The sequence below is a fragment of the Aquarana catesbeiana genome, linkage group LG07, assembly GCF_042186555.1.
Source record: "Aquarana catesbeiana isolate 2022-GZ linkage group LG07, ASM4218655v1, whole genome shotgun sequence".
NCBI lineage: Eukaryota > Metazoa > Chordata > Amphibia > Anura > Ranidae > Aquarana > Aquarana catesbeiana.
The window spans coordinates 70713220-70738683 of record NC_133330.1 but is presented as its reverse complement, the minus strand read 5'-3'; the positions used below and the strand labels follow the sequence as shown (position 1 = coordinate 70738683).

Below are 25464 nucleotides of genomic sequence, written 5' to 3'. Positions count from 1 at the left end.
TGTCAGTGGGAGGAAGTGCCAAATTTTTGGCGTCGGTGGCAGGAATAGTAACAGAAATAGTAATGTGTATTTTTGACCCATTTACTACCCTAAGCATTGCAGATTTAAACCTGGCTGCAGATATTAGTGTAGAGACCATCACTAGCCACACTGCAAACAAATATGTAAAATGAACCTCGCATTCCTACAGTCTAGACCTGCATCTCAAATAAAATTGTTTGTAGCCATTGAAACAACCAATTAATTTACTAACTGGGGATTTACCATTGGGCCTATATCTATAGGTGCTAAAGACAAAGCAAAAAGCGGTGGCCTTTCTCTTTTATTACTGGCTACCCATTTTCAAATTATATATGAATAATCATAGCTACAGAGGGTATCTCCTTAGGGCACCTCAACATATGTTCCTATATGCTTTGATTGCAGAACTCGACTCCTGATTGGAAGCAGACCCACAGATGCACATTTATTTATTTATATTTTTTGAAGCTAGGGTGGACTATTTTACATGAGACATCATGGCACTAGTTCCAAGACTTGGGAAGTGCTGCTGTTGCTCTGTCCTGCATCTCCCTGCAACAGTAGATTACTGCCAATAGATCACAATTAGTGATCTGTTGTTGTAGAGCTGCATAAGGGGTATGAATCTAGTTTCCATTGTCCAGATCCAGCCCGCCTCATTAAAAAAAAAAAAAAAAGTGACAAAAGTGTTTTTGAATTTTTAGCAATCGCAAACCCTTAAGCCCCGTACACATGGGCCAAATATCCGGTGGTATCGGCCAGTTCAATAGAAACCGGTTGACATTTGGCCCGTGTGTACAGCAACTGGTCTGGCTTCTATCAAAGGGGCATGACCGAAAAAGGTCTGGCTGGGGGGCAGTCCCCCTGTCAGGACACAATAACTCAGCGGGGAGGTCACTGTACTAACATTGGATTGTTATTACAGGATCTCCTCCCGAGCTCTTCAGTTTTTTTTGGTTCAGCCCTCTGGGTTGAACGCAAAAAAAAAAAACTGATAGAGTGTACTAGGCTTCAGCCTTTGTGCTAATTTGTGCCTTCCTGAACCTGACTTAATCTTATCTTTTGTTCATGATAATAATCTGTGCAGAATTTTTCTGTGTATTGCAATGTAGCTTTGAAAGGGGAATAAAGCTTTTCTAAGTAAAATGCATACATTCACAAAAAAAAAATTAGTAAGTTTATAAAACTATTTATAAAAAAGTTTGCAGAAAAAAAGATAATTTCCCCTAATAATGGATCACTGCATCAAGTCTGTAAATAAACATTAGCATAATTATCACATTTTTAAAGATGAAGTCAGTCAGTAAATAATTCATTTACTGAAATTCTCTGTTAGAGCTCTTGAGAAACTATATTATATTGCCATCTCTATACAACAACCTTGGTTAGCCATTGAGACTATCACTGACAACAACTTCCTCTAAATTTCCAGCCCAACCCCCAGAAAATTCTGAAAATAGGTCTGCGTTTTATAGCTACAGCAGCAGAAAAACCACTGTGAAGGGAAGAAAAGTGCCTAGACTAAGCTGCCACACAGTCTAGGTATCGAGGTCAGACATACGCTAAGTGCAGTGTTTATAATGTGGATGATCAGATCATGCATACCCAGCCTGAGGGAGAAGAGAAGCAGAGAGGGAACAGTAATGAGCAAAACGGATAGCTCACATCATTTGGATATATTTGGATACAGGACAAGGACATGAAATTGTATTAATCTTGAATTGCTATGTCTTCCATTTACAAGAAACTGACAGTATACAAAGCCTTAAAGTTAAGGAGCTTTAGTTCTGTACCAACAACCCAGCAATTATTTTGATATAGACTATGTTTAAAAAGAATGGGATGCAACAGAATTAAACACCTTAACATCTTTTATTACAAGTCCATATCAAAAGTTTGATTAGGTCATATTGTATAGATTAAATACATTGAAATAACTGGAAATCTCCCAAGCCTCTAGTCCTATTCATCCTTATTAGGGCCCTTTAGAGAAATATAATCATTGTCAAATACCAGTTTAATATAATATTTCTATGTTTTTGCCTCCAAAATATGTGCCAAAAAAAGGATTGGTAAAGCTATATTGACTATTCTATGCATTTCTTAGACCAAAAGTCCACTTCTTCAGGAGACAGTAGGAGGCACATCTGCAAACATACTACCATATACGGTACATTGGTCTTAAAGTGGAACTAAAGGCACAAATAATTACCTTAGCTGCAACAGTCCAATGCTCGTGAGGTCCCTCTTCGGCACCAGTATCTTCTCTCTGGGTCTTTGGCCTTTTTTATTGGCTGGCACGGGTCACCCCACACATGCACGGGTGTGCTGCCACCCAGGCAGCATGCCAAAATGTAAACTGAGCTGCGCAAGTGCAGCTTAGTCTACATCCCGCAGAGGATTGCAGACAGGCAATTGCATGTTTCTTCTGCAAAAAAGAGCTGCCGTTTGACAATAAATAAATAAAAGAAAGCATTTAGTTCTGCTTTAGCCTACTTGATCATAAAACCATCACACCTAGTTCCAGAGAGTCTGAAAGCAGGGGCTGCAGGGGACCAGGAGGCGTCACATTTACCATCTACGCCCACCTCAATAATCAGCCTTGGTAATCCCCAATACAATAAAGGCTTTATTAAAATATGGCTATACTTAGGATGTTGTAGGGGTAATATAAGTATGATAGTTTTAGGTAGCGATTTTAATCAACCATATTACTGCCCAACATAGTAAAGGCTCCCTCATTGATAGACCACACTGTTAGATGCTGTACCATGTAGATGATTTAGAAGGTAGTGGATATATACACTAGCTTGCCAAAAGTATTGGGACGCCTGCCTTTACACACCTATGAACTTTAATGGCATCCCATTCTTAGTCCGTAGGGTTCAAAATTTAGTTGGCCCACCCTTTGCAGCTTCAACTCTTCTAGGAAGGCTGTGGTTTAGGAGTGTGTCTATGGGAATGCTTAACCATTCTTCCAGAAGCGCATTTGTGAGGTCAGGCACTGATGTTGGACAAGAAGACCTGGCTCACAGTCTCCGCTCTAATTCATCCCAAAGGTGTTCTGTAGGGTTGTGGTCAAGACTCTGTGCAGGCCAGTCAAGTTCCTTCACCCCAAACTCGCTCATCCATGTCTTTATAGACCTTGCTTTATGCACTGTTCCAAATAATTTGGTGGAGGGGGGATTATGGTGTGGGGTTGTTTTTCTGGGTTAGGGCTTGGCCCCTTAGTTCCAGTGAAGGGAACTCTTAAGGAATCAGCATACCAAGCCATTTTGCACAAAGTTATGCTCCCAACTTTGTGGGAACAGTTTGGGGATGACCCCTTCCTGTTCCAACATGACTGCACACCTGTGCACAAAGCAAGGTCCATAAAGACATGGATGAGCAAGTTTGGGGTGGAGGAAATTGACTGACGGAGTCCTGACCTCAACCTGATAAAACACCTTTGGGATGAATTAGAGGGGGTCAGGCCTTCGTATCCAACATCAGTGACTGCACAAATTCGCTTCTGGAAGAATGGTCAAACATTCTCATAGACACACTCGTAAACCTTGAGGACAGCCTTCCCAGAAGAGTTGAAGCTGTTATAGCTACAAAGGGTGGGCCAACTCAATATTGAACCCTACGGACTAAGACTGGGATACCATTAAAATTCATGTGCATGTTAAGGCAGCCATCCCAATACTTTTGGCAAGAGAGCATATATAGTGGATATCGATATAAGTCTCAGTGTACTGCTACTCAACTTGCAGCCATAACGGACTGTTTCTAGGAAAATAAAGTAAAACCTGGAAAAAAGAAAAATTAAACAAATGCTGCCACCACATCTAAGGCCTGGTAACCTTCAATATAATACAACTTTGATTTTTAGTTTGAAGTAAGAATCATTATCACCCCGTCCTGTCTTACAATGTCCTATTTTTCAAAAAAGAAGAGTTGCCCTTTAACAGAAGAACCTTCTGCTATACCACAAAACAGAGTACGATTTCACCTACCATCTTCCGAATGGCTGCATTTGAGTGATTTGCTGCAGTGGAAATAAGCTCAAGGGACTCTGTAACGAGATCCAATTACACATATTAAACATTCATTCAGAGTAGAGATTGCGGTTCGTCATCCTGCACTGCAAGGTTATGTTAAGGTGACTAATTGTCAGAGGCAAAATTGCTTTAAGTGTACACTGTGATTCAAATACAAACAGTCATTATCAAACACAGCTGATCTTGTAAGAGATGGAGAAATAAAAGACAGTTGTGCTAGTAATGGCATCTAACAAGAAATGGATATTAAATATCATACTCTCTGAATCCTTGCTATCGAGCGAGTCCTCCGGCAGTTTCTTTAAATAATCTTTCAGAAGAAGTTCATAGCGTGGAATCCGCTGAACCGGCTCCAGCATGTGATGCTGCAGTGTGAGGTTCCCACAAACCTCATCTTTCTGCAAAGAATCAACACAAGACAGACATCAGACACATATCAGGGTATCTATGCTGTAAAGAAATACTTATTCCATCCAAACTGGCCACATAACATATCCCCAGTTCAATTTCTGAACAACAATCATTTCTTTGAAATAAATATTTAAGAAAAATTTATTGAGTGAAGTATGTAGACTGCCATTTCAGATCGACTGTTTACAGCCTTAATGGTGATCGTTAAACCGGAACAAGCTTGCAGCCACTTAGGTCAATGGAAAGTCAGAGGGGAAGGGAGGCACCCCCCCCCCCCCCCAAGTACAGTCACTCAGGGGAGTACTCTTACCCCCCAGCCCACCCCTCACTTTACTGCTCTGTAATGGTCTTTGCAAAGCTACGTATTGTAATGATTGCCCATTGGCTGCCAAAATATTGTAACATGACTATTTTGTGCCTACTTATTTTATATAATTGCCCATTTATGATCCCTGTATTGTCAACTGTGCCATTATTTCCCAAGCTTATGCAGAAGAATTAAAGTCCACCTTTTGAAAAATAATTACACATGTACCTATATTTGCATGTATTACATTTTTGCATTGGGGCTTGCGAAACATTGCAAGAATGATCATGGTGCAATGCACAAGCTCATGTAGACTTCTTGTAGCAGCTGATCCATACAGTGGGAAAAATAACTATTTGCCCCCCTGCTTCTCTGCTAAAAGGTACAGGCCGACTTTGCTGCATTGAGGGGCCAATGGACGGGGCCAAGTATTGTAAACTCTTGCATGAGAACCTTCTTCCTTCAGCCAGAACACTGAAGATGGGTTGTGGAGGGGTCTTTCAGCATGACAATGACCCAAAACATAAAATCAAGGCAACAAAGGAGTGTCTCTAGAAGAAGCACATTAAGGTTATGGACTGGCTTAGCTAGTCTTCAGACCTTAATCCTATAGAAAATTTATGGAGGGAGCTGAAACTTCGAGTTACCAAGCGGCACCCAAGAATCCTTAAGGATTTAGAGAAGATCTGTAAAGAAGAGTGGACCAAAATCCCTCCTGAGATGTGTGCAAACCTGGTAACCAACTACAAGAAACGTCTTACCTCTGTGCTTGCCAACAAGGGTTTCTCCACCAAATACTAAATCATGTTTTGCTTGGGGATCAAATACTTATTTTACTCACTGAACTGCAACTCAATCTATAACATTTGTATCATGCGTTGTTTCTGAATTCTTGGTTGATATTATGTCTCCATCATTTAAAATACACCTATGATAACAATTATAGACCCTTCATTTCTTTGTAGGTGGGCAAACTTACAAAATCTGCAGAGGATCAAATAATTATTTTCCCAGTTGTACCAAGGTACGGTCCTTAAATTTTAGGGCTGTGGGATGTGTTAATTGACTACTCACCATACTTGTGTTTCATAACTACAAGTCCTTCTGGTGTGGTGGCACCATGTAACATGTTACACCCTAAATATGGGTTAACAAAAAAGAAAATACAAATTCTCCTCCTCAGTATCGGTTAGCTAAGCGGGTCCTAAAGAAGCTTCCGTACACTGGCCCGTACTGTTAGTCAATATGGTGGAGCAGAGAGGCCTAGGTAGTTTTTCTATATGCTAATTTAGTCATAGAAATTAAAACACTTGTCCACCTTTCAGGCAATCTAGATTTTAAGTAGGACAGTAAAAAAAATCCATGTTTGAAGCAGAACTCAATTCCTTTTATTTCTTTATGATCCCTGTTTAGCAGAGTTGTAAAAAGAGGGGTTGCGGTGGTCACAGTCAGTAGATCCCTGTAGAATCTTCTACTCCTGAACATATAGGGCCTATTAACACCAAAAAACAACACACAATGTTTGTGTGTTGAGGTGCTTTGTGTTAAACAGCCCATTCATATTGATTAGGCTATCAACACATGAAAAAATAGGTCCTGAAAGATTTTTCAAAGCACAGCTCACAGCATTGTTGATTGCATTTGCATTTCTTTTGGTGCAGTATAGTGCAGGTGTGTCGCAACAAACTATAGATGTGTTTTGGGGTGCAATTGGAAATAAATGGCAATGCACAGCAACATCGCAACCCACATCGTAACACACATTGCGCTGTGAATGAGCCCTAAGAAGTTAGCAGTCACATGGGCGGGTAGGAGGCTGAAATGACCAATCCACAGGGAGATCACAAATTTTGCCCATTTAGAGTTGTGATCAAGACCCAACAATATCTGAAACAAGAAAGCAATGTCCCTAGGAAGCAATGGAAACAATTCAGAGGCTTTCAGCTGGGACATGTAAAACATCAGAATATTTTCCACTTGAATACACTGTGTTAAAAGTGTTTTATAGCAGTATGTTTGACAAGATGACAGCCCTTATACATTACTCCCCAGTACAGCTAAGTGCTACATTAACACAAAATAATGATAGAAAATTCTCTTGCGGTGATTTTACATTTCGTGTTAACAAAAGGAACAGTGCAATGGAGAACCAGCCCTTATTTCTTTAGAACACAATACATGAACCATCTCCATTGAAAGGAAATTGCTTACATTTACAATTATTCGACATACGGTACTTCTCTGCAGCAGTTTGTATTTCCTGGGATAATGAGAGGATTCTAATAACATGTACATCAGAATAAATGCAAGATGACATTTTATTGCACTATCCTTTATCAGTTGCTGGAAATGTAACTGGTAAATAGCACATTTAATGGCTCCAAAACCATGCTGCATTTTATTTCTATTAAATTACTCAACATGATAACAATACTTTCTTTAAAAGAGCAGCAATCTAGGCAATTACTTTAAGTCTAAGTTTAGACAAAACATTTTTTTTAATCAGCACAAGGGACTGTACTTAATGGAGTGCCCCCCTGTGCTGCTGGTTGCACATTTAGTTGAAATCTTCACTCATCTGATCCCCTCCCCCACAGCCATAATTTTCTGGTGCTGTGGAAGATAAAACGAGCTAAGGGATCTGTCGTAAGCACTCGTCACGACTGGCCACTATGGCCGCTCTTTCCGTCTGCCTCCTCCATTCATAGCAGATGTACTATAGCTTCCATGAATGAAAAAGGATCTATGAATGGAGGAGGAGCACCCTTCAAGAACACATTCTCTATTCATAAAATGCTTTTTTTCCTATGGAAGCTATTAGTACCACTTCTATAAATGAAGGAAGGGGGGCACAAAGGGTGGGCGTAGTCGGCACTCCTGACAGGTGCATATGACAAGTTCCTTAACCTTTTTTGGCATGGGAAGATTACCGCTGTGGGGGAAGGGGGGATCAGAGGTTTGAAGATTTCAACTGAATCAGCAGCAAGCAGCACAAGGAACACTTCACAATGATTGTAAGCACTGTCCCTTGTGCAGATTTCTTTAAAAAAAGAAAAAAACGGTTTTGGTTAAACATGCATAGGCAGTACAGTATACAAGTATGTGGCAAATTAAGTCATTTTAGACAGGGTTGCAGGGAAATTTTTAATGAGTTTTTGTTTAATGATTTTGTTCACTATAGGCATATGTCAGTTTGTCGCTTCTCCAGTTTGCTTATTTGTCATTTTCTATCTATTAGCCATTTTTGCTGTTACTTCCTGTTCTGTCTGACACCCGCCAAATAGAAGCTGGGGAGATCTCTCCTAATTTCCTCTTCTATCTGACACCTGTCAAATAGAAGGTGGGGAGATCTCTCCTAATTTCCTCTTCTGTCTGACACCTGTCAAATAGAAGGTGGGGAGATCTCTCCTAATTTCCTCTTCTATCTGACACCTGTCAAATAGAAGGTGGGGAGATCTCTCCTAATTTCCTCTTCTGTCTGACACCTGTCAAATAGAAGGTGGGGAGATCTCTCCTAATTTCCTCTTCTGTCTGACACCTGTCAAATAGAAGATGGGGAGATCTTTCCTAATTTCCTCTTCTGTCTGACGCCTGTCAAATAGAAGATGGGGAGATCTTTCCTAATTTCCTTTTCTGTCTGACGCCTGTCAAACAGACAGGAAGTAAAGATAAAAATTCCCAAACTGGAATACTGACAACCATAAAAAAAAATTTAAAGAGAGATTCTAACCCATCCACACTGTATCCAAGCTAAAACTGGGGGACAAGGAGTTTGACACTCCCAGAGGCGTCGGCTTCTCAGCAGAAGGTTTCCTTAAATGGGGAAGCATTTTGGCAGCACAGTTAAGAAATGGTATATATTTACCTATTCTTTATTTTCTGAATGATATTTAGGTATTTTTTAATCACATCCGTCATTTGATGTAAACAGAGAGCCGGTTGCTAGGCGATTGGCTCTCCTCTCCTCACACATTAGTTGTTGGTGAGGAGAGGAGAGCGAATCGCTGCAGGCAGCTGGTGATCAGTGTGTATGTGCTGTTTTTTACAGCTTTTTACACACTGATCACCAGCATAGTAACACACAGTGTAAAACACAATGTCCCAAAACACATGTCTCTAAAACACATGTCCCCACATATGTCCCAGTAAAATCACATGTCCCAATGATTATCTGCACACATATGACCGTGATCACCTGCGCACATCTGTACATGATCATTTGCGTACATCTGTCCATGATCACACGACCAATTATTATACACTTAACAGGATTTTTTTTACCAAAGACATGTAGTAAAATACATTTTGGCTTAAATTTATGACAAAATTCGACTTTATTGGATTTCTTTTAAGATAGAATAAAGAAAATATTGTTTTTTTTCCAAATTTCCGCTCTTTTTTTTCGCTTATATCGCAAAAAATAAAAAACAGAGTCGTGAATAAATACCACCAAAAGAAAGCTCTATTTGTGCGAACAAAATGATAAAAGTTTAATTTGGGTACAGCGTAGCATGACCGCGCAATTGTCATTGAAAATACGAGAGTGCTGAAAGCTGAAAATTGGCCTGGGAAGGAAGGGGGCGAACGTGCCCAGTATTGATGTGGTTAAAAAATGTATTTTTTTTATTACAAAGTGGCTAAAGGGAAAACAAAACGACAGTTAAAAAAGAGGAAGGGAATGGTGTGTGGGGGAGTTGCTATCGGGTGTTTATTGCTGTCTGCATCTCCCTTGGGTAGAATTTCTCACTTTTTGCTCTAGTGAAACGTGGAACAGAATTAAGGAGAAATCTTCACAACAGAGACAAAAACAGCTATAAAAAAATAACTGGAGGTTCAATTTCATTCCCATTCTATTACATTTTTTTTAACTGCTATGTGTGTCCCAGCAAGAGGAATGTCCTTTCACTTCCTGCTCAGGTGTCCCCTTTGCTGGGGACAGGATATAAGCGGAAATCTCCCCAACAGGCACACAGATAGCAATAAAAAAAATGCAGAGATTCTAACCCTTTAAGCACTTTTAACCAATACAAAGCTTTTTTTTTACTGCTGTCTGTGTTTCAGCTAGGGGGATTTTCATTCACTTTATACTCTGTTGACCAGTAAAGGGAAATCTCCACATTAGAAAGACAGACAGCAATTAAAACCTGACAGAGGTTTCCTCCTTCGTAAAGCCTTGTGCACACAATGCGATTGTTGGTAGGGGATTGTCTGTTGACAGACTGTTGTCCTAAAATCTTACACTCTTTTTGACAATTGTTGTCCAACTTTCGGCCAACAAATGTTGGATGGCAGGCTAGTAAATTTTCGGTGGACAACGGTTTGACGTCAGATTTTGTATGGTCAATACACAATACACAAAAACGCATGCTCGGAATCAATGCTCACCAAACACGAAATTAGCAGAAGGGGCCCAAAGGGTGGTGCTCAAGAGTTTAAATTCCTCGTAGTACGTCACTAAGTTCTGGTTTGTTTCAGGACAATTATGTACCATTTGTATGCAAGACAAGATCCTGGCACACGCCCTTTTGACAAAAATCAGACGCTCGGTTGGTCAACAATCCGATCGTGTGTACGAGGCTTTACTCTTTCAGCCTCAGGCGTGACATAAAAGACATCATGTTTCTGAAGTCTGTTTCTCATGTTTATCCTCCCACAATACACCAGAATCAGAAGGAATTGTAAATGCTGGATCGAAAGAAACTCAAATGATGAAAGCCTGAAGTAATTTTGCAATAAAAGGTATTTAATTAAATGAAAGTCTTGAGCTTACAAGGAATATCTATTTTTAGTATAAAATGAAGAGCGTTCCTGATTCACCACAGGCATTAGGTTGCAGCTTTGGTTTTTCGATTTCTGAAAATTGGTTTGGCTGTTTTAGCACAGGAGACTCTCCACCAAAAATTTCACTGGCCATAATTTTTGGAAAGAATGCCATTATTGCATGTTCTATTCACTTATCACATCAATAAAATGCATTTATCAGTCACAAAAAAGTAATTGATTCCGAAATAAAAAGACACTGTCACTTTGTCCCCTCAGAACAAAATGATGGTGTCCACCGATAGCTCACCTCCGCCTTTCCAGCAAGGTATACCTACTGGTCAATGCTACCTCCCCACCTTCCTGTTACATCAGAGGTCACGTTTTATTGCTCTAGCGCAATGTTTCTCAACTCCGGTTCTCAAGTACCCCCAACAGGTCATGTTTTCAGGCTTTCCATTATTTTGCACAAGTGATTTGATCAGTTTCACTGCCTTAGTAATTACCACAGCCATTTCAACTAAGGGAAATCCCGAAAACATGACCTGTTGGGGGTACTTGAGAACTGGAGTTGAGCAACCTTACTCTAGCTGAGCAAGGTTTTCAGGTATGGGGAAGCAAGTGACCTCCCACATGTGACAGTACACCAATCAAGATATAGGGGAAGGGCTCTGATATTATCCATCTAGGTAAGTTTTGACACCACACCATCTGACAGGGTGGACTTCTGTGGCTCCATACTGCACAGACTGCCAGTGGCAGAAACTTTTTAGTTAGAGCTATTGTTCCTTTTCAATCAAGTCAAGCCACATTTAGAGATTATACAATACACAAGGCTTAAAAAAGGGTAAGTATAGCTCCCAACTGTCCCTGATTTCGAGGGACTGTCCCTGATTTGGAACAAATGTCCCTCTGTCCCTCTTTCCTCCTCATTTGGTCTGATCTATATAGTTGTATATAAAATGCACTATTTATGTTTAAAAAAAAGTGTTTCCCAGTGCTATACCTTTCATCCAGTTTCTAAATTGCTGTATCTGTAAATGTCAAAACCTAATATAAAGGAATAGTAGTTCCTACAAATACACTTGTGGGTTTAACTATTTTTTTTTTTTTGTATAATTCTCCTTTAAGGGGGTGTGGCAGGGGTGTGTCCTATGCCTGCATACTTTTGCTAATAGGTGTCCCTCGTTCCCATCTCAAAAAGTTGGTATGTGTAAGTGTCTGAACCAACCCTCCTGTTGGTGCTGCCTCCTGTGGCTCCCAGGGAGCCCGGGAAGGGGTAATTTACTTCAGGATGGAGAACAAGAGGAGCTCAGGGAACAACTGTTCCCCCCATTTCCTCTGAGATAAATGAACCTGGAAGAGACTAGCACTTCATCACTTTTGGGTTTCTGAGTGGTCATTCCCCAGATACTGTAGCCAGGTGAGCAGCTAATCAAGCAGGATCTGTGCTTGAGTAGCTGCAGTAGATTGCAGGGAAGACATTGGTGGGTCTAGGTCCCATTCACGTTTGTAATGTAATTGCAATGTAATTGCTCAAGCAGTGATTACCTGCAAACGATTATCCCTGAATGCAGACTGTTTGTAACCAGGGCTGATCATTCGCAGGTAATCACTCCATGAACAATTACATGTCTGTGGCTGTGGGATCTGTCAGCCTCCTCTTTCTTTCAATAGGACTTCATCATGCCACTAATCCCCGGGAACCCCTGCTAGGGTTCCCACATCTAAAATGTGCACACCATCACCAGCCGTTATACCTGCTCACCTCAACAATGAGTCATGAAGACTCAGAAAATTTCTTTACTCTCACTCCTCCACATCTGACCTGCTACTCTGTATCAGCTCTCAAATAATCAGCCTCCCAGGTGAATCAAATGGATTGAGATAATGATCTCTCCTATACAGATCCCCGCTACTTTTCTTCTTCCTCCACTCCAGCAATACCACTTGATATTTCCTCTTTAGATATGGCTCCAATGTCATGCAATATCAAATAAAGGATACATGGTGCTCTCCGTTTCACTATTTATTAAAAGGCCCCAATAAAAACACACTTACAGGATTTTCAATAAAAACTGGTGTGGGATTGTTTTTCAGAGGTTGGGCTTGGCCCCTTAGCTTCAGTGAAGGGAACTCTTAAAGTGGTTGTAAACCCTTACAGACCACTTTGTGCTACAGTTAAGCCTATAATAAGGCTTACCTGTAGCTACCCTGGATATCTCCTAAACCTGCACGGTTTAGAAGATATCCCGTGTATTTGCATGTGCCGACGTCTTCAGCACATGCGCACTGACACAAACTGAAGCCAGGGCACGTAAGTGCCCTGGCTTCAGTGAATGCCGTTACCGTGCGCGGGAGTGTTGTCTTTGCGGCTCTGGCCAATCACAGCGCCAGAGCCGCAATACCCGGAAGTAACCCCCAGGAGTGATGTCGGCTGCCGGAGTGGTGTACGGGCACCGCAGCGAGGGCTTCGAACTCAGGTGAGCATTACATAATGAGCTAGTATGCTACGCTGACGCCTTAAGATTTCCCTTCATTGAAACTAAGGGGCCGAGCTATACCCCTGAAAAACAATCCCACACCATAAATCCCCCTCCACCAAATGATTTGGACCAGTGCACAAAGCAAGGTCCATAAAGGTGCCATCAATCAAATCCTGAGAGGAGGGAGTGGGTGACGGGGCTGAGTGGCGCTGTGTGTGCGTGTCTATGGACACAGAAAGCATGGTTTGGGAGGTTGTCCCCATAAGCAAGCGCTTGCTATGGGGGCAGACACAGAAGAAGAGAAGTCCACAGCACAGATGGCAGACCCCAGAAGAGGAGGTTTAGGGCCGCAATATGCACAGAGCAGGTGAGTAGAACACTTTAATTGCTTTAATAATTGTAATGATGTATTTAGTATATGAATTACCGGTACTTTCTTTTTTTTTGCAGGTCTTTACCTATATTAATAAACCTACACTTACATACAGATCAAGCATTCTAGCAAAAGTACAGCAAGTTGGAACAAGCCATGTAGCATTGCCAGTGTTTGTCATTTACTTAATACCATCTAAAACTACATGCCTAGCTAAGACTGCACTGCTCACAGGGTGACAATACTGTAGTGAGTTTACTGCAGAAGGAGCAGCACTGTCATTCTTTTTAATAAAATAGAAAAATAACAGAACTACTGGCAGGATTATGAGATAAAAAGATTCTGGACGGCTGCTCTTTAAAAAAAATTCTCTTTATTTGAGACCAAATGACAGGTGGTTCACAGATAGATGGAGCAGGGCTAACAGGTAATAAAATGATGTTATGAAGAAATAAAAATGGCCGTGTTAATAATAGTGACAGACTACACCATACATGTCATTTTTCATTTTGTCCATATTTCCATTTAAGGAATATAAATCATTTGATAGTGATAGAGGATTCAGAATGACTTTGTTGGCCATGGAAATATACAGTGCTTTCCATTTTATACTTAAGGCCCCTTTCACATGGATAGAATATGTCCGTTTTTCATCCATCCGTTTTCGGATGAAAAACGGACATATATGTATCCCTATGGGATAGCAGATGTCAGCGGATGAACATCCACTGACATCCGATGACATCAGTCTCCGCTATGCTCGGATTCTGATGACGGAGGAAAACCCTACTTTTCCATCCGTCTGCGGATCAGATCGGATGAAAACGGACTCTACGGTCCGTCTTCATCCGATCCCCCATAGAGGAGAGCGGCGCTCTGACAGCTCGGTCCCTGCACAGCGTGCAGAGACTGACAAGTCATCTGCCTGCTCAGCAGGGATCGACAGAGCGATCTTCCGCTGAGCAAAGCGGAGCCGGTATACGGACACGTCCGTGTGAAAGGGCCCTTAGTCTGCAGGTCTTTGATGGGCCTGGTAAACTGGTACAGAGGGCTATTAGCGTTCATTGTGCAAACTGCAAAGGTCTGCACCCATGGGCAGTGGTGTATTTAGGTTTTGTGCTGCCCTAAGCCTGACTAAACTCGTACACCCCCTAATTTAAATATGACCCACCACTTCCTGTCAAGGCCAGACCCCTTCCTGTTTAATGCCCACCCTGTCATCTGTAAACCACACCCCCTCCTCTTGATGCTCCACCTTTTGCTCTTAGAGCTCCACCTCAACTGCAGTGGACTCCTGCAGTTGGATTTTCAGGTGCTTGCAGACAGTTGAAGCTGCTAAGGCTGTTCAAAGCAATGAAAGGCTGACAGCAGCTGCAGCCATCCTCAATGTTTACATGTAATCACTTTATGGAATGATTATCTATAGTGAGGGACAGATGACTGTCCTTGGACACAAGCTGTTTGTGTCCTGGAGTGATCATCTGTCCCGAACCCCAGGTAATTGCTCCATGTGAGATTACATTGGAATACCAGTGGACAACTACTACCAGCCTGTCACCGGTTTGTATGGGCTGAGCTGTATGTTTTTGTGCAGGAGCCAGGAGAAGGGGCTTTTTTTGTGCGGGTTGGGGGGAGTGAGGAGCTTTTTTGCTGCCTCCTCCTGTAAAGTGTTACTCTAGTTGGCCTAGGCCAAGATACAGCGCTGCCCATGGGTCTCCCTTACAGAGCCTCAGGCTGCCACAGTTACCACGTACCTAACACCCCCTGAACTTCTTGTGTCAAGGAAATGTATTTTGCCTCCGGAGAACAGATTTCTTTTCCTTGGCAACCTAGAATGCTGAACTTACTGACACTCAGGTGGTCCCAGTGTTACAGAGAAAAGCCACAAGGACAGGACCTAAGCCTCTCCTGTGTCCTGGACTTTGAAAGCAAGAGATCACAGACAATGAACGGTTGTCGGCATCAAACACTTGTGCTACAAGCAGACGGGGTTGTCTGAAACCCTAAGCGGTGGAACAAAGTGAGCGCAGCACTATATTTAAGACATTAAAGATAACAATTATGGCAATAGATTCAGTGAGTCATGATACCTGAATAGTGCTGATAACCTCTTTGAAGACAGGAGACCTCTGAGTCCAGGTATTTACCATATCCATAGCCTTATCAAAGTTCTTTACATATTCTCCGTACATCTTAAGGAATGGCGCCAGCTTTTGTAGGATATCTCCAATCCGTGGGTTTGTACTCCTAGAAAGTTGTTTTAAAGAAAGCCTGTCAGCAATATAAAAATTGCACACAATAGCACAGACAAGTCATGTATTTTAAATGCTTACTTGCAGTGTTTCCTTTCCACACTTTATTTTTTGCTTACTTGCAATGTGCCTTTTGTCTTCCTAGAAAAACTGACTACTTAAAGAAGAGCCAATTCTCTAGCACAGCCCCCTCCTCTCCTGTTCTGGGAGTGTCTAATTGTTCTTTGTGCTGGCCCAGCTCCTCTTTTCCTCCCTTAACTTTCTTACATAACCTTTTATGTAGCTAACAGGGTAGGAAGGAGGAATTCTATAGCGTATTAAGAGTATGACATCTTTGAATCTGCTAGAGCTCCCTACATCACATCCAATCTGGTTGCATCCATATAATCATATGGAAAGATTGTTGGTTAAATAAATTGTCTGTAAAAAGGAACTCTTTAAAGCCAAAGTTTACCTACAAAAAAAATAAAAACAATATAGCACAAAGGACATTACTTGCATTAAGTGTACCTTGTGCTACGGTCTTCTATAGTTCAGTGGAAAATTTTCCATACTCCATTGACCCCCACCCCTCATCCTTGCCACCGTAGTCTTCTGGTGCAGCGGAGGTTGCTAGAACTGAGGAGCTGTCAGTCTCTCATCAAGAGTACTCGTCTAAGCCCACCCTTTCTGCCCAGCTCCTCCATTCATAGAAGCCATTACTACAGCTTCAATAAATGAAACAGAATCCATGAATGGAGAATGGACAGATGATTGAAAGGTCTGCTCTCTCCATTCATAGGTCACATTTAATTTGCAGAAGCTGTGATATTCAGATTTAAAGTGGCCGTAAACCTCAGTCATGAAAACTGAAAAAAGCACATATCTTCAGTGTTTATTTATCTCTCTCTCTCCAAAGCTCTAAGGCTTGGTCCACACCTATGCAGGTTGCAATTTGCATATTGCAGGTGCATTTTGCGTTTTTTAATACACATTTTTGATCCACTGAAGTCTATGGAACCAAAAACCAGAAAAATAAATCTCTGGCCCTTTCCATAAAATGCACAGATGTGAACCTGTCCCATAGACAACCATGTTAAATTGACTGTAGTGTGTTTCTGATAAACTGAAAACACACTAAAAAATGCATAGGTGTGAACCAGGCCTAAGTGTCCTTTCTTTTTGGTGCTTCGTTCCTACGTTATCAGCATGAGTCAATCCTAAGGAGTTTTCCCAACACATGTGATAAATTTGTGATGGGGAGGGAGCTCAACACATAGCTTGACTATTCAGATCACAGCTCTATATCCTTCCTTCGTCCCTGTGCTGTGTGTGGAGGGGAGTGTGTCCCTTTTCTCCAATCAGCTCTCACACACTAACTGCAGCTCTCTACCCCCTCCTCTGTGATACTAACAGATGGAGAAGGATTTGAACAAGATTCTGCCCTTTTGAAGGGGTGTAGGGAAGAGAAGGCTGCAGATAAACAAGTAAAACTTGTGTAGGAGGATTTGTTTCATCTCTGTGTATCACCTGAAGCTATTCACTTCACTGGGTATATGAGAGGGTTTACAACCACTTTAACTGACTTAATGATGTCGTTTTCTGGACTAGTAATGGCGTACTTAAAACCAAAACCACAGGCAAATTATAAACCCAAATATAGAATTTTTTAAATAATGGGCACGGACATGACCAAAAGCTTCCAAACCTAAAGGAACATTACATTAACTTTGGCTGTTCAAACAGGTTATTTTATGAAAGCTGAAGTTTAGGTATGACAATTTTTAACCGCTTGCCACTACTAGAGTACTAAAATGTTTAATTGGCAGATGGGAAAAGAGTTAAGGAACGCACCATTCCTGGGTAATCCGTGTCTTTAGTTCAGGCAACAGGAACTGGCCATGAAAGCAGTAGATGGATGAAATATTAGAAAATATACCCGTCGTCACATCAGGCGGAATTCCCGCTGCAGCTAATTTTGTGCAGAATACCTGAAATAGTTTAATTTAGCAAAAGTTCACAAATACTTACAGAATATGGGCATTTTATAGAGGTCAAGGAAACAGAAACTACACACAAATTGGTAATACAGTACAAGCAGTCAATATTCTATTAGAATAGAAAAACATGGGACCGGACTTGGGGGAGGAGAAAGAATCGGCGCAATGCCATAAAATAGCAGCTAAGACATTTACAAACTACTGTACCTCAATTATTGAAGCAATTAAGGTGTTGCTAAGATGGTTTATTGGTTCCATCCCGATTAGCCTTACTTGTACCTGATGCTTCACCCAGTTGCTACAGGATGCGGACAGGAAGGCCCGGCACAGCATATATGGAGGTCTTGGCCAAAAGTCAGGAAATTCTCAACTAAACCATATTATTAATTATAATCACTCACCCAAATAAATCTTAGTAAGTCTCCATACAAAGCACTGCTAAACAGATATAGTGGGGCGATTCCTGGATGATCCAGGAGGCTGATATGCTTCATTTTTAATGGCAGAGTTTCCACAGCCAAATACATCATGTATCCCATTAGATTTGCTAGAAATTTAACTCTCCTGGATAATGATCAATAAAAAATGATCTGCAGTACTAAATGACATAATAGAGACAAAGTATAACTAAAGGCAACTTTTTTTTTAGTTTTGGATAGAGTGAAGAGAGATTAGAGCATCTAACCAGGTTTTTATTGCTGTCTGTGCCCGTGTTAGGGAGATTCGCCCTCTCTATTTGACCTATTTACCATTATCACCAAGAGTGTTTCCCAAATCCCAAAGTTTTGGGTTGTCACCCGAACAGGAATAGAGGGGGCATTTTCCAATGGGGCACTAGTTCTGAAGACCCTGCTGACAACCAGGGATTCCCTTACTTTGGAGAGATTTCCTTAAAATTCCTGTTTTGGCTATGGGACAGGAAGTGAAGGGAAATCTCCCCAATGGGACACAGATGATAGGGGTTATTAACCCTCCTTCACTCTATCCAAAATAAAAAATAAAAATGTTTTGCCTATAGTTCTGATTTAAACACTTATTTTACTTTGCAGCTGACAGCTCGTGCAGGTGGATTCCAGCATTCGCAGCCTATGAGAACAGCAGGGAACACAGGGGCGATCGGATATGACATCACTTCCGGATGCAGGGTGAGAGGAGGTGGCTTTGCGTTTGGAGCATGCTTGCTCCTTCCTCGGGCCATGGCCAGTAGAGGGGTGGGCAGAAGAGTGGCAATTGCCCCCCAGGCCGCCCTAACTTATGTTAAAAAAAGGCCGGCGCCTGCTGCCCGCTGCCATTTTTTTCTTCTGTAGGAAGTCTGGCCGGGGGTACGGCTGCGGTGGCCAGGCGCTGTTCTATTCCGGGAGTTGTAGTCCACACTCAAGCTCCCAAGCAGCGCAGAGGAAACTACAACCCCCAGAGACCAGAGTCTTGTAGGCAGGGTGTGCGTGACTGGCTCGGGCTGTGGGGCTGGGCGTTGGCCGTGGCGTGCAAGCTGATCTGCCAGATAAGAGACTCTGACACGCCCCAGCTGACCCCCACATCTCATCCCCCCCATACACCCCATTTACCCCACCCCAGTGATCAGGCTGCATTGGATGGGCACTGGTGAGGCTGCATTGATGGGCACTGATCAGGCGGCATTGATGGGCACTGATGGGGCGGCATTGATGAGCACTGGTGAGGCTGCATTGAAAAACCAGCTGGGCATGAATGGTGAGCTGATTTGGTGGTTCAATGGGCCACTTGACTGGACTTGCCCCCACAGGCCTAAGGCTGCCAGCCCTCCCCTTGCCATGGCCATTATTATACAGGATTTATATAGCGCCAACAGTTTGCGCAGCGCTTTACAAAATGAGGGCAGACAGTACAATTACAATACAAATCAACACAGGAGGGATCAGAGGTCCCTGCTCGTTAGAGCTTACAATCTAGAAGGGAGAGTTAATTGAAACAAAAGGTGATAACTGTGGGGGGTGAGCTGATGGAGAAAAAGAAAATACAGTTGTTAGGTGTGGGTAGAGTAGGCTTCTCTGAAGAGAAGGGCTTTCAGAGATTGTCTAAAAGCTAATAGAGTAAGAGATAGGCAGACATGCTGCGAATGCTGGAATCCACCTGCACAAGGTGTCAGCTGCACTTCAGAGACACGGACGTTTAGGAGAAAACCACCCCCAGATTTTGCTGCAGGATTACTATCATGCTTGTGTTTATGCTCCCTTTGTCAGTAGTTTCACTTTTGACTTATAATTAAATGGTTTACCAATACTGCACTTAGGAGGCGCTGTGTTTCTTTTCCTTTGGAGATGTCCAAGTGCTTTTTGTCATTTTATCACAGTCATGATTTGCTTTAGGCAGTTGACACTATACCGGGAAGTTACTGAATATATTCATATCTTGTGCTTTTTTGTACGCGTTTTTTAAAAGTTAAAAACTCTTTAAGTTAGTCCTCTTTCACATGAATGATTCGTTCAGGTTGGCCTGTCAGTTTTTTAGGCGGACCTGAATGGACCCTCCATAGACCTCTATGGAGCGTCGGATGTCAGCGGTGACATGTCCACTGACATCCGACCCGCTCCGATCCGAAAAAGTGTAACGGAGGAAAAACCTACTTTTCCATCCGTTTTCGGATCAGATCGGGTGACGACGGACTCTACGGTCCGTTGTCATCCGATCCCTCATAGGGGAGAGCGGTGCTCTGACAGGTCCGTCGCTGCACAGTGTGCAGCGACAGACCTGTCATCTGCCTGCTCAGCGGGGAAAAAAAAAAAATTCATACCTAAAAAAAATAATTCATACCTAATAGCTGTAACTACTCTGCCTACTTTCTCATTCAGTATTGAATTGAACTAATCTGCACGTACAAGGTGCAAATTCATATTGATTGAAGAGTAAAGGACTAAGCAGGGAGATGCTCCTCACACACAATTGGTTGACTTCTCTGTCACTCACTTGTCAGAAACAGACTGCTACCACTGTCCCTCTTACATCCTCCTTCCAGTCTAACTAACCATATAGCTATGCATAGTATAGCTTTGTCAGTGACTGGACTGGCAGGAAATAAGCATTGCAATCGACAAGTGGCACCCATATTTAGGAGACACTGATGAGAAAATGAGAAATCTATAACTACCATAATATCCTTAGGAAAGGGTCATGCTAATGACTATGCAACAACATATATTTTCTTCTCAGTCCTTTACCATTTTTCAATAGCCTGTAACAGTATGTAGTATTACTCAAGTGGTCAGATGTACTGCACCCACAGCATCAACATTTGTTTGGATCCCAAATAAACAGTATTGTACCTGATCAAGGAGATGTAGCCTTTTCACATAGGCTTCTTCAGTGTGGAGCAGCTCATTTGCAATATTAAACAGCTTCTGGGCTTCTGTGCACTGCAAAACAAGTGGGTAGAAATTGCATTCAGAGGTCTGTACCAGCTTGAACAATTTTCACACTTTGCAGAAAACATCTACTGGAATAATTAACACATTTGGGAACATGTTGATGTTGGCTCCATGCCGATATCTAAGAATTCATTTTTCACATGAAAAAAGGACTAATTTCCTTGCCTGTACCTTCTTTATATGGTTCCATTCACTGATAATATTAAGAATGCTACTGAAAAATACTCCTACGTGCATCCTCTATTAGAAGAAAGTGGTTCTAAAGGTAAAAGGTTTTGCCACTTGCTGTGCCACCCCCCCCCCCAAATACTTACCCTGCATCGATCCAGTGCTGTGCCCATCTGATGGTCTTCTCTCCCAGCAGCAGAAGCCAAAAGCTCCTGCTACTGCCAAACAAATCCTGTGAGTAAAAAGCGTGGGCAGGGCCGAGGTGTGCTGTCTGGGTCAATAGATGCACACAGCACATCTCGGGATCAAGCCCGCACGTCTACCCCCACAGCACTTGGTATGGGGCAGACCCAGAAGAGAAGGAACCAAATTGCCAGTGGGTAGGCCCCAAAAGAGGAGGTTCAGGCTCTTTTGTGCAATACCATTGCACAGAGCAAGGAGCATAAAATATTTTATTATTTTAATTTTAAGAAATTGCCTTTAAAACTACCATGTTTCCTATTGATTCAATCATAAGGTCATGTGAAGTGTATCCTTCACTTTCTGTCCTAGAGACGCACAGAAAGTTAGAGGACATCTCCCAAAATTAGGAGAATTCCCCTTTTAGACCGTTGTCCCCAGAATAATTGTCCCCATTGGAAGATCCCCACCTAACCTTTTGTTCTGGTGGCAACTATAACATTTTGGATTTTCCAACACTTTTTGGGGGACAACAGTCATCAGTACAGAAGGATGAATCTTACCAATTAATATAAATCTAATTGTTTGCCCTCCATCCCCTTTTTTAAGATGTCTTCAGCCTAGTTACATGATGTTCGGGGGACTTTCCGCCTCGTTTCCACAACTGTTCTATGATGTAGAGCAGTGGTTCTCAACCTCAGTCCTCAAGTACCCCCAACAGGCCATGTTTGCAGATTTTCCTTTATCTTGCACAGGTGCTTTAAAACAGAGTCAATGGTTCAGTATTTTGGACAGTTATTTTATCTAAGAGAAATTCCCAAAACATGGCCTGTTGGGGGTACTTGAGGACTGAGGTTGAGAAACACTGATGTAGAGTGTGGTGGCGAAGTCAACACTGCTCTCTGAAGCATTACACTAAAAATGCAGGTCAGGTGGACGGGTCCATACCACCTTGCACTCATAAGACGTCCTGCTGGGCATCATTCAACCCAAAGAACTGAGGACATCTATTACTGAAAAGGCATTACTACAGGGGACAGCACTGGAGAGCAAGTGAGTAGAGAAGATTTATTGCTTTAATCCCCTACTGCTGGGGGACCTTTAAGAAAAATAGCTTGGAGTTGGGGTTTAAAGAAAAGACCTTATTACTGTATCACAGCTCATTCACAGTGCCATAAGCAGACTGCAGAAATTGAAATAATTGCAAGATTCACAGTTATGGGATCTGAAGAGTGATGTCAAAAAACACATCAATTTAATGAAATGTAAGAGGAACTGAACAGAATTGCAAATGTTTTGGCAGATAAAAGAATTTGCATGCATCCATCCTAACTGCGTATTTAGCGTTTTAACAATCTGAAGTGTAAGATATTAAGTATTCATTTATTGAAGCTAAAGAAAATGGGGAAGAAAACTTAAAGTAGTTCGCTTTTCAGTCAACGATTTTAAAGAGGAACCTTGACTGAAGAAGCTAAGATATAGGATCTCACACTTTTCTATAAGTAAAAACCACAGACACAGACCTATCTGCTGAGAAGCAAAGATGATGTTTAAAGTACAAAAGCCTACAGCAGACCATTTGGATATCTGCATACTATAGCAAGATTAGTAAAAGAATATGGCAGAATGCTTGCACTCTGCTACAGCACTCAGCCCTCTGCTCTTTTAGCCTGGTGAATATTCTAAAGCATGGTAAATACTGTAAATGGCACTTGAGATGAGCAGTATGTGAATATATAGGTATGTGTTTTCATAACCATCTAAATGCCTCCTTTAATTTTCTGCTTTCTCAGGGTTGCCCTGAGCAAGGTAGCAGCTTTGTCACCCCATTTGCATTGTCTGTACTTGCATGGCTTGCTCCATCAAACATCAACTACTTGCAAGTACAGCTTTGACCATTTACACGGGGCCCTAGGGTTCTGTCTTGGTTAACTTTTGGTTGAACCAACTCTGGCCTTAAGTCATTTTTAAACTGAAATAGTCTGATTACACAGGAATATAATACAAAGGATGCTCATAAATGGACCAATATTTGCAAAAAAAAAAGGGTTAACACTGTGAAGGGGATGGGACTGCCTGGGGGAGGTGACCGATCGGTGTTCCTATATACTAGGAACACACGATCTGTCTTCTCTCCCCTGCCAGAACGTGGATTTGTGTGTTTACACACACAGATCCTCGTTCTAGCTCTATCAGAAGCGACCGCATGTTCCCAGCGGCAGTACCGCGGCAGGCGCCGTATAGCTACAGCGATTCGTGCAAGGGAGCCATTCTGCCGGTGGCGGTCGGCAAACGGTTAAGGCTAGTCTTTCATAATGTACTAGCATGCGAAACATACTAGCACATTATGGTCCTAAAAGAGTTGTAAAGGCAGAAGGTTTTATCTTAATGCATTAAGATAAAAAACCATGTGTGCAACAGCCTCCACAGTACCCCCTAATTACTTACCTGAGCTCCATCTCTATCCAGCGATGTCCACGAATGTCTAAGCTGTCCAGGACACTCCTCCTGATTGGCTGAGACACTGCAGCAGCGGCATTGGCTCCGGCGCCTGTCAATCAAAGTCAGTCAGTCAATCAGGGGAGAGAGGGGGTGGGGCGGGTCGGCGTTCCATGTCTGAATGGACACACGGAGCTGTGACTCGGCTCCAGTGCCCCCACAGGAAGTTACTGACTGTGGGGTCACTCGACAGGAGTGAGGAGCCCAGGAGCAGCAAAGAGGGACCCGAGAAGAGGAGGTAAGTACAACACGTTTGTTTGTTTTTTAAAACAAGACATTACAATCACTTCAACTTGCAGGGGGGAAGATTTTATTTTGTTTTTTTGCGGTATACTATCGTTTTAATGTACAGTTTGTGAAGTGCTGCATAAATTGTGCTATATAAATACCTGTACAAAATAAATATAATAAATGTACTGTCAGCAAGTAACCAGGAAATCTTTTCAAAGGGAGGGGAAATCTACTCTGTCAATTGTCACTGAAACAGGTGTCCCCATTGGATGATTATCCCTCACCTCCTGTTTCTGTGACAACTCTAAAAATTCCCATCATTTTCTATACCTGAGAAAGTTGTCACCAGAACAAATAGAGATGGTGAATCTCCATAGACTGCAAAAAAATGACAGATATGTGAACACTTCCTCACTCTAAAACCCCAAAAAGAAGTTTTGGTTTTGTATATATTTTTACGCAGGAGAACATGATTGCTTTCATGGGAACCTGACAGAAATGTCTGAACTATATATATACATTTTTATAGGGCTGAAACAACTAATCGATTAATCGACTACTAATCGATTATGAAAATAGTTGTCAACTATTTTCATAATTGATTCGTTGGTCAGCCGATTTGTTGGCCTGCATACAGAATGCATTAGTTGTTTACATATCAGGAAATACAGTGAACATACTGTATACAGCTCAGCACACCATCTGCATATGTCAGAAAGTCCTGAGAACTTGTGAATGTGAATGTGTGAGAAGCAATGGCTCATGGAACATGTAGTCCAGGGCAGGAAGTGAGTAGTTCTAAAGGCAGAAGTTTTTTTTACCTTGCTATAGGGGTACTCTATACTCTACTTTGCAGCTTGCTATTAGGGTACTCTGGAGGCAGGAGGAGCCAGAAGCATCAGTTGGGGATCCAGAAGAGGAGAATCAGGGCTGCTCTGTGCAAAACCATTATACAGAGCAGGTAAGTATAGCATGTTTGTTGTTTAAAAAAAAAAAAATCACTTTAAAGACAGGGAAGGTCAGCATCTGAACACAAAGAAGGTTGAGGTAATAGAAGGCATGATTGCTGAGGCACAATGGGCCCAGGTACAAATCAAATGTAACATAAATGGATAGAAACCCTCACCCTTGCCCCCTCACCCCATTAAATAAACACACTTACAACCATTAGGTTGGAAAGGGCAAGGCCACAGCTTTATTTAAAATCCAACACATAACATGTGACGGTCCCAGTCACAGTTATACTGTGAGCATGCAATTCCCTGGGGCAATACTTTTCTGAGCTCAGGCCCAGCCCATCCCCCATAGTTCAACCAATCCTTGGTAACCACTCAGCCACCTTGTCCGGCACCT

The 25464-nt window shown here is 42.0% G+C and overlaps 1 protein-coding gene across 1 annotated transcript in view; it reads right to left on the bottom strand.

Moving 5' to 3' along the window:
* The window catches only part of FGD3 (FYVE, RhoGEF and PH domain containing 3), a 375576-nt gene that overhangs the window by 101890 nt on the left and 248222 nt on the right, over window positions 1-25464 (bottom strand). The window contains exons 5-9 of the mRNA XM_073592317.1: window positions 20932-21021; window positions 17487-17623; window positions 15492-15648; window positions 4324-4462; window positions 4020-4078 (exon numbers count right to left, since the gene is read on the bottom strand). Coding sequence (XP_073448418.1) covers window positions 4020-4078; window positions 4324-4462; window positions 15492-15648; window positions 17487-17623; window positions 20932-21021 — 582 coding nt within the window. The remainder of the gene's footprint in view (window positions 1-4019; window positions 4079-4323; window positions 4463-15491; window positions 15649-17486; window positions 17624-20931; window positions 21022-25464) is intronic.